Source organism: Callospermophilus lateralis, chromosome 3 (genome assembly GCF_048772815.1).
Source record: "Callospermophilus lateralis isolate mCalLat2 chromosome 3, mCalLat2.hap1, whole genome shotgun sequence".
NCBI lineage: Eukaryota > Metazoa > Chordata > Mammalia > Rodentia > Sciuridae > Callospermophilus > Callospermophilus lateralis.
In genome coordinates, this window is record NC_135307.1 from 23,920,525 (window position 1) to 23,932,441 (window position 11,917).

At 34.2% G+C, this 11,917-nt stretch overlaps 1 protein-coding gene across 2 annotated transcripts in view; it reads left to right on the forward strand.

The window, feature by feature from the left end:
• Cep128 (centrosomal protein 128) overlaps positions 1–11,701 on the forward strand; it is a 387,702-nt gene extending 376,001 nt beyond the window's left edge. For both annotated transcript variants that reach the window (XM_076848049.2, XM_076848048.2), the window contains exons 25-26: positions 340–448; positions 10,638–11,701. In XM_076848049.2, the coding sequence (XP_076704164.1) occupies positions 340–448; positions 10,638–10,765 (237 nt within the window). In that variant the 3' untranslated portion in view covers positions 10,766–11,701. The remainder of the gene's footprint in view (positions 1–339; positions 449–10,637) is intronic.
• Positions 11,702–11,917: the final 216 nt, after the last annotated feature.

Genomic DNA, 11,917 nt, shown 5'->3' on the forward strand with positions numbered 1-11,917 from the left:
TCACTGAGCTGAAGGTTAGGATAATATAATGACTCCGAAAATGTTTATAGAGTAAATGTAAATAACACAATTTTATAACCGTATTTATAAATCCTATTCATAGAGGTAAAAAAAAGACTGGAAAGAAATATGTCATGCTGCCATAGCAATGAGTGATTTCTTTTTTTAGTATATTTTCTTTAATATATATTTTATTTTTTTCAAAGATTATAATTGTATTAAACTATTCACATGTAATATAGTTTGTATATTAAGATTCTGTCTCAGTTTCAGTACATTTGAGCCTTGGTCCTTACATTTTGTAATAACTGAACCAAAATGTCCTGCTTTCTTTCTTAGGATGACAGAAGCTTTGTCGAAGATTCTCATGCTCATGGATTAGTTCACTCATCTTCTTGGCAGGATTACAGTCGCTTCCTGTCTAGTCCACGATTTTCACACTTGAGCCGTAAGTAATAAAGTCCTGTACCAGTTCTTAAATTGGATTTAAGAAAATGCAACTCATGAGAAAATTAAACTTCAGGACTAGTACATGATCATAATATTCATGTGCTAAGTTTGAGAAAATTTTATCATGAATCATACAAATAATCACCCCAAGTACCTTTATAATATTACCCAATTTGCTTTAAAAATATATATATAGAGAGAGAATATATATATAAATATATATAAAATATATTTATAAAAATATATATATTTATATAATCTCTTTTTTAGATCTTATACTTCTCAGAAAAGTCAAATCATCCAAGGTAAAATGTTAATTAAGCAATATTTTTTGTTTGGATATTGTTAATAACTATAAATTGAGTAAAAGAAGTATTTTTATAATAAAATTCAAATCATCAAAAGGAAGATTTTTTGCATATAACTAATCAGAAATATGTGACCTTGTACAAAGAGTTAGACTATGTATGAATTCCATTACCCACTAGAATTCATTCTGTGAATACTCAGTGAATGCCAATAAACTGTCCTCAGCAGCCTAAGCAAGGTATGAGTCCCATGGCTCAGAATACTTTCTTCCACCTTCTATGCCTCCTCTCCTTCTCTTTCTATGCCTGTTCTTCAGCTTTCAGCTTATGTGAAATGTTCTTAAAGAAGGCATTAGAGTTTAGTTTTGAAGGTGATTTCTATTAAAACCACCATGTGTTACAATTTTCCTTTAAAATATTCCTCAGAATAATAATTATAAAGCCCCTTGATGTTTGAGTGACTTTTGTTTACTGTTTGTTTCCTCCACCAAAGAGTGAACTCATTGAAGATAGGAGAGTACCAATTTTGTTCACCACTGTTTAGCATTCTGCATTGTACTTGGCACACAGTTTTTACCAATTAATATTCAGTAACATTAGATGAACATGCGTTTAAGTCCACTATTATCTAAACTATTGGAATTTCAATATTATTTAATGGATTCTTATTTACATAATAATGTACTTGTTTAGTTTACCATGGGCCTGAAATGTTGTGCGTTGAATTTGATAATTAAATATTTCATTTAAAATAGCTAGATAGTTACAAAATAATGTACCAAAATAAGTCACAAGAAATAGGTCAAATCCAAAGGTGATGACTCTCATTTTTGCTGATTTATATTCATGGATTCATTAAATAAATATTCATCAGTTTCTGATAAATGGTTTTGTCATCATTATATCATGATTATTTTATTCCAAAAGCTAAGCATTTTTCTTTCCTGTTCTAATCATTCTACCAAGTGATTTCGTATCCACATAAACTCACTGCTATTCTAATCTGGCAGCACTTTTCAATATGGATTGTATCTCCAGTTAGAAATGGCACCTCAGAATCTGATAGGCAAGAATTTTTATCTCTCATGTTAAGCCATGGAAAACTTCCCAGATCTATTTAATATAATGAAACATGGAAGAGGAGAGTAAGAAGTAATGACAGTTGAACATCAGAAAATTTCATCAATTATGACATTTGAGAGCTTGTAGATAAAAACAGCACCATGACAGGAACATGGAGGTCATTTTTCTCCTGATGTTTCATTTTGGTATTGTGACTTTGATAAGGCCCTAAAAAGGCACCTAGATGGAAGTGGTTAGAAGACATTAAGTAGAAAGCATCAAGATTTGTGGAATTTTAGGAAAGAAAATATATTCAACTGTCTAAAGATTTTATGGCCAGCTTTGGTAATTTTTCAAATTAAGATGTATTTCTCACAGGCAGCCATAAGTCTATATAAATCTACTGGCTCATTTATTGATTGGGTTATTTGGTTTTTGAGTGCTTTATATATCCTAGAGATTCGTGCTCTATCTGATGTGCTTGTAGTAAAGATTTGCTCCCATTCTGTAGGCTCTCTATTCACCTCATTTACTGTTTCTTTTGCTGAGAAGAAGCTTTTTAGTTTGAATCCATCCCATTTATTGATTTTTGTGCTATAGGAGTCTTACTAAGGAAGTGGGGCCTAATTTGATATGATAGAGATTTGGGCCTACTTTTTCTTCCATTAGGCACAAGGTCTCTGGTTTAATTCCTAAGTCCTTGATCCACTTTGAGTTGAGTTTTGTGCATGGTGAGAAATAGAGTTTTAATTTCATTTTGTTACATGTGGATTTACAGGATTGCTTTGGCTATTCTGGGTCTCTTATTTTTCCAGATGAATTTCATGATTGCTTTTTCTATTTTTATGAGGAATGTCATTGGAATTTTGATTGGAATTGCATTTAATCCATATTGTTTTTGGTAGTATGGTCATTTTGACAATATTAATTCTGCCTATCCAAGAACAAGGTAGATCTTTCCTTCTTTTAAGGATTTTTAAAATTTCTTTCTTTAACATTCTGTAGTGTTCATTGTAGAGGTCTTTCACCTCTTTCGTTGATTCCCAAGTATTTTATTTTTTTAAGGATATTGTAAATGGGGTGGTTTTCCTAGTTTCTCTTTCTGAGGATTTGTCACTGATGTACAGAAATGCCTTTGATTTATGGGTATTGATTTTATATCCTGCTACTTTGCTGAATTCATTTATTAGTTTTAGAAGATTTCTTATGGAGTCTTTTGGGTCCTCTAGGTATAGAATCATATCGTCAGCAAATAGTGATAATTTGAGTTCTTCTTTTCCTATCTATGTCCCTTTAATTTCTTTCATCTGTCTAATTGCTCTGGCTAGAGTTTCAAGGACTATAGGAACTGAACAGACACTTCTCAGAAGAGGATATACAATCAATCAACAGATATTTGAAAAAATGTTCAACATCTCTAGCAATTAGAGAAATGGAAATCAAAACTATTCTTAAGATTTAATCTCACTCCAGTCAGAACTAACAGCTATCAAGAATATAAACAACCATAAGTGTTGGCGAGGATGTGGGAAAAAAATGCACACTGATACATTGCTGGTGGTACTGCAAATTGGTGCAGCCAATCTGGAAAGCAGTATCGGATTCCTTGGAAAACTTGGAATAGAACCACCATTTGACCCAGTAATCCCACTCCTCGGTTTATACCCAAACAACTTAAAAACAGCATAGTATAGGGACACAGCCACATCAATGTTTATAGCAGCACAATTCACAATAGCTAAATTGTGGAACCAACCTAGATGCCCTTCAGTACATGAATGGATAGGGCAACTTTGGTATATATACACAATGAAATATTACTCAGCATTTAAGGAGAATAAAATCATGGCATTTGCAGGTAAATGGATGGAGTTGGAGAATACAATGCTAAGTGAAGCAAGCCAATCCCAAAAAACCAAAGGCCAAATGTTTTCTTGATATGAGGATGCAGACTCATAATGGCAATGAATGGGGAGCATGAGAGGAATGGAGGAACTTTGATAGGACAAAAAGGGCAGGGAGGGGAGGGGAGGAGGATGGGGGTAGGAAACATGGTGGAATGAGTTAGACATCACAAATCTAAGTACATGTATGAAGACACAAATGGTGTGAAAATACTTTGTGTACAACCAGAGACTTGAAAAATAGTGCTCTATATGTGTAATGTGAAATGAATTGCATTCTGCTGTCATATATAACAAATTAGAACAAATAAATAATTTAATAAAAACACAAATCTACTGGCTCAAAAAGAAGTAAAACTAAGAAAAGGGAAAACTATCATGGAGAACATAATTTGAATGAGAAAATATTTATTGCACTGTAAAATTTGACTGAAAAAATTAAAAAGTTAAGACTCATTTAATGAATCATTTAATTATGTTATTGACTAATTCTGTCTTCTGTCTCACTCTTCTTTTGTTGACAAGTTTGTTTTAGGATTTATCTTCTAAGCCTCTTACCATATTTTAAAAAATACTCTTCAAAATTGAGTCACAGCCACTTTATTATTAATTATTATTAACTAATTAAATTAATTTATTTCTAGAAATCAGATTCATTCTTATTTGCTTTTCTGATGAACCTTGAATTTTTTGTTTTTAGTAATGTAACTGTTGGGAAATTAGGATCACCTTAAATATTTCTATTTTTGTAACACAAATAAATTTAGCTTAATCATAGAAATTGTCCTATAACTTTTCTTTAATCTTCTGTAAACCTCCTACATTAAAAAGAAATGTCAATGGCTATGGTTGGTTGTAGCTCAGAAGTAGAGCACTTGTCTAGTACATGTGAGTCACTGGGTTCAATCCTCAGCATCACATAAAAGTAAATAAACAAAAGTATTATGTCTATAACTAAAAAGTCAAAACAATAAGAAAGAAATGCAAAACCAGCAAAGAGAAAAATGGAATCTATAGCTAAAGATAATACAAAGGAGAAACCCTTGAAGAGATCAGAGAAAATATTAGATCCATTAAAAATAAAAGCAATTATATTATGAAAAAGGAACATATAGGAAAGTGGTCTCAGAATTTTAAAATGATTGCCATGAAGACCAAATAACAAAACAACAACAAAAAAGAAAAACTTGGAAATGTGGAAAATAAAAATCAAGAAAACCACAAAGAAAGTAAAAGAAAAAAAAACATGGGACAGTAGAAAATTTTTTTAAAAGCCATTTCAATCCATGATCAATGGAAGTCTAGTATGAGAACAAAGGAAACAGCAGAAGGCTAGGAGTGGCCAGGGTAAAGGGCTCCTCCAACAAGTAGCTGCTGCACAAATGTCATCCTGAGGTTGACGCCTATGCTTCCTGCATCCCATGCCTTTCTTGTTTCACCCCTTTCTTTTGTGGGAGCACATCAAAGAAGGGGAGGTGAATGTTTTCAGTCTTCATATTTCTGAAAATAGATTTCTTCTCTTTATACTCGGTTAATACTAGCTGGCTATGAAATTCTAGTTGAAAATTATTTTCCTTCTGAGGACTTTGAACAGTTATCTTCCAAAATTCAGTGATGGTGTTGAAAAACCGTATGTATTTGACTCCCATTCTTTCCAAATGATCTTCTCTGGCCCTCCTATAGCCTCTCACTCCCTTCCCACTCCTGGGAACTTGTAGGGACTGTTCTCTTCAATCTTAATGAGTTTGCGATACTGTGCCTCTGTGTGGTCTTGTTTTATTCCTTCTTCTAGATACTTGTTGGCGGGGCCCTTTAATCTGGACACTCATGTTCTTAAATTCTCCCATATTAAGGGGAAAAAGGAGAGATTCCATTGAGAAAATCTTTAGGAAATAAACAAATTATCTGGTATAGTTGAGCACTTAGAAAAAAGATAAACTACAAAAAGACACAAATCTAATTGAGATATTAGAAACAATTAAGATAGTCACAGAAAAGAGGAAATAAAAAATAAAATTAAAACATGAGTCAGTTAATAAGTATAGAGAGAAAATGAATAAGAAACATTGTCACAGAATACCTTAGTCTTGTGTGAGCTGTATTTATTTACATATTCATAAAAATATAAACACTCAGTATTGACATAACTAAAAGTTTAGATGTAGCTATATTGGGAGGATGGGAATGAGGAGAAGTAGGTGGGTGTGGATAATGTCTAAAAATGATAAGTCAGAAAATAGCAATAAAGACTTATTTTTACAAAAATGAAGCAAATGCAGAAAATAAATCTAAAAGAGTTGGCTGAGGTTGACTCTGAGGAGTGAGACTGTAAGATTGGCAGGAGTTGGGAGAGACTTCTGTTTTCTGTGTAACCCTTTGGTACTGTTAGATGTGTATATATACACTTTGGCTAAAAACAAGTTTTATAAAGATAAATGATACTAAGAAAACCTGGGTTTTATGTCTGAACAGCAAATGTCTGATTTTCTTGTTAAACTAGAAATGGAATAAGAAGTCTGGCTTTGGACCAGCCATTTGGACCTATGCAGACCTCTGGCAAGTAGGCACTGACAGTCCTTAGGCAGATGTTCTTGGTGCATAGAACAGGCACCTCCTTCCTTAGGTTATAATTGTGCTGTACCAGGCCCTTTTGTCTATGCTCTGGACTCAGAGGCATTCATTCTGCTGACATAGGTGCCCTGTCAAACTGTGACCAAACTAAAGCATAGAATCACTGACCATGGAAAAAACAAAGGAAATGGGAAAATACTGCATAATTTGTGGTCTCTGAAATGATCCAGCATTAATGAAAGTTTGTTTTAAGAAGTAATTTATGTCAGCTTTGTGTAGTTCAGGTCAATTCATGAAAAGGTAGATTCCTTCTGCCAGGAAGAAGGAAAGAAATGTATAAATTGTAAGTTTATATTACCATTGGAAATAGGAACACAGAAATCCATTATTTAAAGCCATGATCACTACCAAATTTATCCTGGCTGGCTAGAAGTTATGGCCATGAGTCAGGACACACTTTTAGAAGACTTGAATTCCATTACCTTTCGCCTGTAGACAGTGGGGGCTTAGTGAGAGAGGCTCATAATGTCAGCTTTTGAAACTGTCATTTTTATTTTTTATAAGTAGTGACTGACCACTAGTCTCCATGTATAGCTCCTTTTAAACTAAGGGAACACAACTCCAGGACAGGGCCTTTACTCTCAGGGATGGAACCAGTCTAAACTTGAACAAGATCTCTGTAGCAATCTGATGACCTCTAGAAATCTCCACTCCTTTGAGACTAAGAGGTTTAATCTCTTTGGAATTAGTGTCTCCAAACCAAATTTTAAAATAAATGTAAATTGAAAATTTTCTGTAAGTCTAAAAATATTTTTAAAACTAATATTTATTAAAATAAATAAGTAAACCCAAAAAGAAATATCTGTGATTTTTTTCATGGGGCAAAAATGTTATCTAAGAGTTACTGATGTTACAAGTGGATCATACATTTTATTTTAACTTGATATTTTTTGAAAAGAAAATCAGTGAAAGTTGATTTAAACAAAAAATTTCACTTCCTTACCTCAGTTTATATTGTTATAAAAAGAAAAGTTAGCATTCTCAATTTGTGTTTTGAGGCGCCATTAGTGGGAGTTTAAGTTTCTGGTCAAAAAACAATTTATCCACAGCAAGAAAAAAAAAACAAAACAATTTATCCACTGCATAGGTCCAATGGCTATTTTCATTTCATTTTATAGTTCAAGGTCTACCTGGCTAACCATGAGTATATAATTCTTAAGTAATTTGCTCTCAAATTGACATTTATGTGGTAAATGCCAATGATTTGTGGCAATAAAAATGGAGGTATGTATATGTCAAAATAGTTCTACTGTCATGTATATCTAAAAAGATCAATTTTTTAAAAGATGGAGGTACTGATAAGGTAAGGAAATCTATGTTTCACTGACAAGTTAAGTGCCAGATATTTTTAAATAATTGAATTATGATTATTGTGATTTGACAGGGTACTTTCTCTAGGTTCCCTCTAGAAGCAACTAAAAAATTAGCCATAGACTCCTCTTAAAAATCCCTTAAGTACACAGAAACCAATCCACAAAACTACAACTATCTTATATTCAATAAAGGGGCTAAAAGCATGCAATGGAAGAAGGATAGCATCTTCAACAAATGGTGTTGGGAAAACTGGAAATCCATATGCAACAAAATGAAACTGAATCCCCTTCTCTCACCATGCACAAAAGTTAACTCAAAGTGGATCAAGGAACTTGATATCAAATCAGAGACATGGCGTCTGATAGAAGAAAAAGTTGGCTATGATCTACATACTGTGGGGTCGGGCTCCAAATTCCTCAATAGGACACCCATAGCACAACAGTTAATAACTAGAATCAACAAATGGGACTTACTCAAACTAAAAAGTTTTTTTCTCAGCAAAAGAAACAATAAGAGAGGTAAATAGGGAGCCTACGTCCTGGGAACAAATCTTTACTCCTCACACTTCAGACAGAGCCCTAATATCCAGAATATACAAAGAACTAAAAAAATTAGACAATAAGATAACAAATAACCCAATCAACAAATGGGCCAAGGACCTGAACAGAAATTTCTCAGAGGAGGACATACAATCAATCAACAAGTATATGAAAAAATGCTCACCATCTCTAGCAGTCAGAGAAATGCAAATCAAAACCACCCTAAGATACCATCTCACTCCAGTAAGATTGGCAGCCATTAGGAAGTCAAACAACAACAAGTGCTGACGAGGATGTGGGGAAAAGGGTACTCTTGTACATTGCTGGTGGGACTGCAAATTGGTGCGGCCAATTTGGAAAGCAGTATGGAGATTTCTTGGAAAGCTCGGAATGGAACCACCATTTGATCCAGCTATTCCCCTACTCGGTCTATTCCTTAAAGACCTAAAAAGAGCACACTATAGGGACACTGCTACATCCATGTTCATAGCAGCACAATTCACAATAGCAAGACTGTGGAACCAACCTAGATGCCCTTCAATAGACGAATGGATAAAAAAAAAATGTGGCATTTATACACAATGGAGTATTACTCTGCATTAAGAAATGACAAAATCATAGAAATTGGAGGGAAATGGATGGCATTAGAGCAGATTATGCTAAGTGAAGCTAGCCAATCCCTTAAAAACAAATGCCAAATGTCTTCTTTGATATAAGGAGAGTAACTAAGAACAGAGTAGGGACGAAGAGCATGAGAAGAAGATTAACATTAAACAGGGATTAGAGGTGGGAGGGAAAGGGAGAGAGAAGGGAAATTGCATGGAAATGGAAGGAGACCCTCAGGGGTATACAAAATTACATACAAGAGGAAGTGAGGAGAAAGGAGGAAAAATATAAGGGGGAGAAATGAATTACAGTAGAGGGGGTAGAGAGAGAAGAGGGGAGGGGAGGGGGGAGGGGGGATAGGAGAGGATAGGAAAGGCAGCAGAATACAACAGACACCAGAATGGCAATATGTAAATCAATGGTTGTGCAACTGATGTGATTCTGCAATCTGTATATGGGGTAAAAATGGGAGCTCATATCCCACTTGAATTAAAGTGTGAAATATGATATATCAAGAACTATGTGATGTTTTGAACAACCTACAATAAAAATTAATTTTAAAAAATCCCTTAAGTATATTCACTTGATCAACCAATATATATTGAGCCTTGTACACAAGGCTCTGTGTTTGCTTCTAGAGGAGATAATAATGAACAAGACAGACAAGGTCACCTCATCTCATGGCGAAACAGGTAGTCAACTAATAAGCAAATAATTTAAAATGGTGGTCGGTACTGTAAAGGTAAAATGATGGAAGGTCCCTGGAACAGGACCACTACTTTTGATGGATGATCAAAATGCAGATGAGGAAGCTGCATTTGAGCTAAAACCTGAATGTCAAGAAGAACAAGCTAAGTTGATATTGGGTGGGAAGAGTCATTCTGATATGAGGAGTGGAAAGTTCAAAGACCCAGAGAGGAAAGGAACATGGTCTGCTAGAGAGATGGAGCAACCAGAGAGACTGAGAGGATGCAGCCCTAGTGAGATGTTTGGGTTTTTCAAGTTCACTGGAAGGCAGTAAAAGGCAAGGGTGAAGAGGTTATGCAGGAAAATGGCATGACCTTGTTTACTTTTGGAAAAGAAAATTCTGATTGGGGTATGGAGAAAGGAGAGTAAAGAAGCAGATTAAAACAGGGAGAGAGAAAAGCGGTGGCCTATGCTGGGATAATAATAATGGAGATGGGATAAAGAAGGACTTAGGTGAATTTGGGAGGTAGTACAAAATATCAGAATTTACTCTTAAATTGGATAGATAGGTTAAGCAGAATAAAGGAAGAGAGGAACCAACCTTTGAGAACTTGGGTGGATGGGTGTATAGTTTTCTAAAGTGCAGGAAAGTAAGGAATAAACAGACATTGAAAATAGAAATCAGGAAGAAAGATTTCACATCAAAGCATTCAGAACTCAAAAGAGCAGTAAGAGGTAGTAGAAAAACAGTAAACCTAGATTCTATATCTCCTAAGACAGAGCAGATAACAAAGAGGATTCTATGAAATAGGAAGCCCTTACAATTTCTCTCTTGAATTCAGTGTGTGTGTGTGTATGTGTGTGTGTGTGTGTGTAAAGTCATTGTATTGTAACAGAGCACACATCTCCCACTCTCAGATACTCACAAATGAAAAACTGAAGTTTTTAAATCATGCATATGTGTGTTTTTGAAACATAATAACTGATTTGTTAAAGGTCTATTATAGAATACAAAGTTTAATTACAGAAAACTAGATTGAATATCATGATTAATTAAGTACCTTCTAAAATCAACTTTTTAGCCCTGGTTTTATATTCACACTGGTTTGTTTTTCTCTTTCCTTTAACCTTGCCAGCATTTACCAGAAGGACAGTCGCTCCAGATTCAGCTTCAGTGAAGGAAGATGCCGCAAGTTTACCAATGAATGGAACAAGTTCACAGTCCAAGAAGGAGGACTATGAGAATAAAAAAGGCAAAATGTAATTAGTAACTCTTTGGAGTGGTTTACAAATAATCACAGATCTATCCTTCTGTCATTTGGCCCAGGTCGTCTAACAGACAGACCTGTGGCTTTGGCTCTTTGGTATTACCAGATATGGACTAAAATGATAACACAGATAGTCTTTGTGAATTGTATCACTTTAATCAATTCAAATAATAGTAAATAATTCCCAATGTGCAGCTAACTTACTGGCAAGTTACACCAGCAGAAAAAGTGATATTTTTCTCTTCACATTTTCCTTTTTAACATGCGGTCAATCACAATTTCCTCACCAAAATTTGGATTTATAATTGATACCTTTCAAAAATAACTGGCTACAAAAGAGGAAAATACATTTCTTTTGAGGCAACAGTTGCCAGCACTTTAGATTCAGGGAGCATTTATTTACAATTGATTTTTTTTCTTAATGCTTTCTCCCTAAAAAATTATCATGTGTTATAACATGTCATGGAGATAAGCATATATAATATTGGACAGTCCACTTTATAAAAGCTCAGGATTGTTATATCCATCATCTTAAAAGTCTACTACTACATATAATAGCAATGTAGAGTTTATAAATGATATCTGAATTCTAGAGCACTGTAAAGAGTTCATAGCACAATTTATTTATTTGTCTTTTGTGGCCAAATATTCCACTGTGATCACTCCAGTCGTATTCTGGACCATCTTTTGTTTTTACTATGATCAGAATCTCAACACCAAATTTCTGTGCCCATGAGGTTCATTCTGCAAGAGTTTTCATATAATTTGGTACTGTCTTATCTGCTTTTCACGTCCACTTTTCTCAACATTGATGTGTTTACAAGAACTTATCCCCTTTACAAACTGATCTACCAGGAGAAAGATTTATATTTAAATGCTAAATACTGATAAATATCTAGGAACTGAATCCTAGTGGCTCATGGTGGAAAGATTCTGTACAGAGGCAAGGACAATAAAGCAATTCCTTTGTAATGTGTGTTACATTTTTTTGTTTGTTAAAATATATTTGCTTACTAGACTTCTCACATTTCATAAAGCTTCTATTTCCACTCAGCATGTTTTCCTAACTTTCCATAACTGAGGGTGCAGAAATTAGCACTCCCTTTGTCTGAACAGAAATGCAATTCTTATTATAGAAATGAAGATGT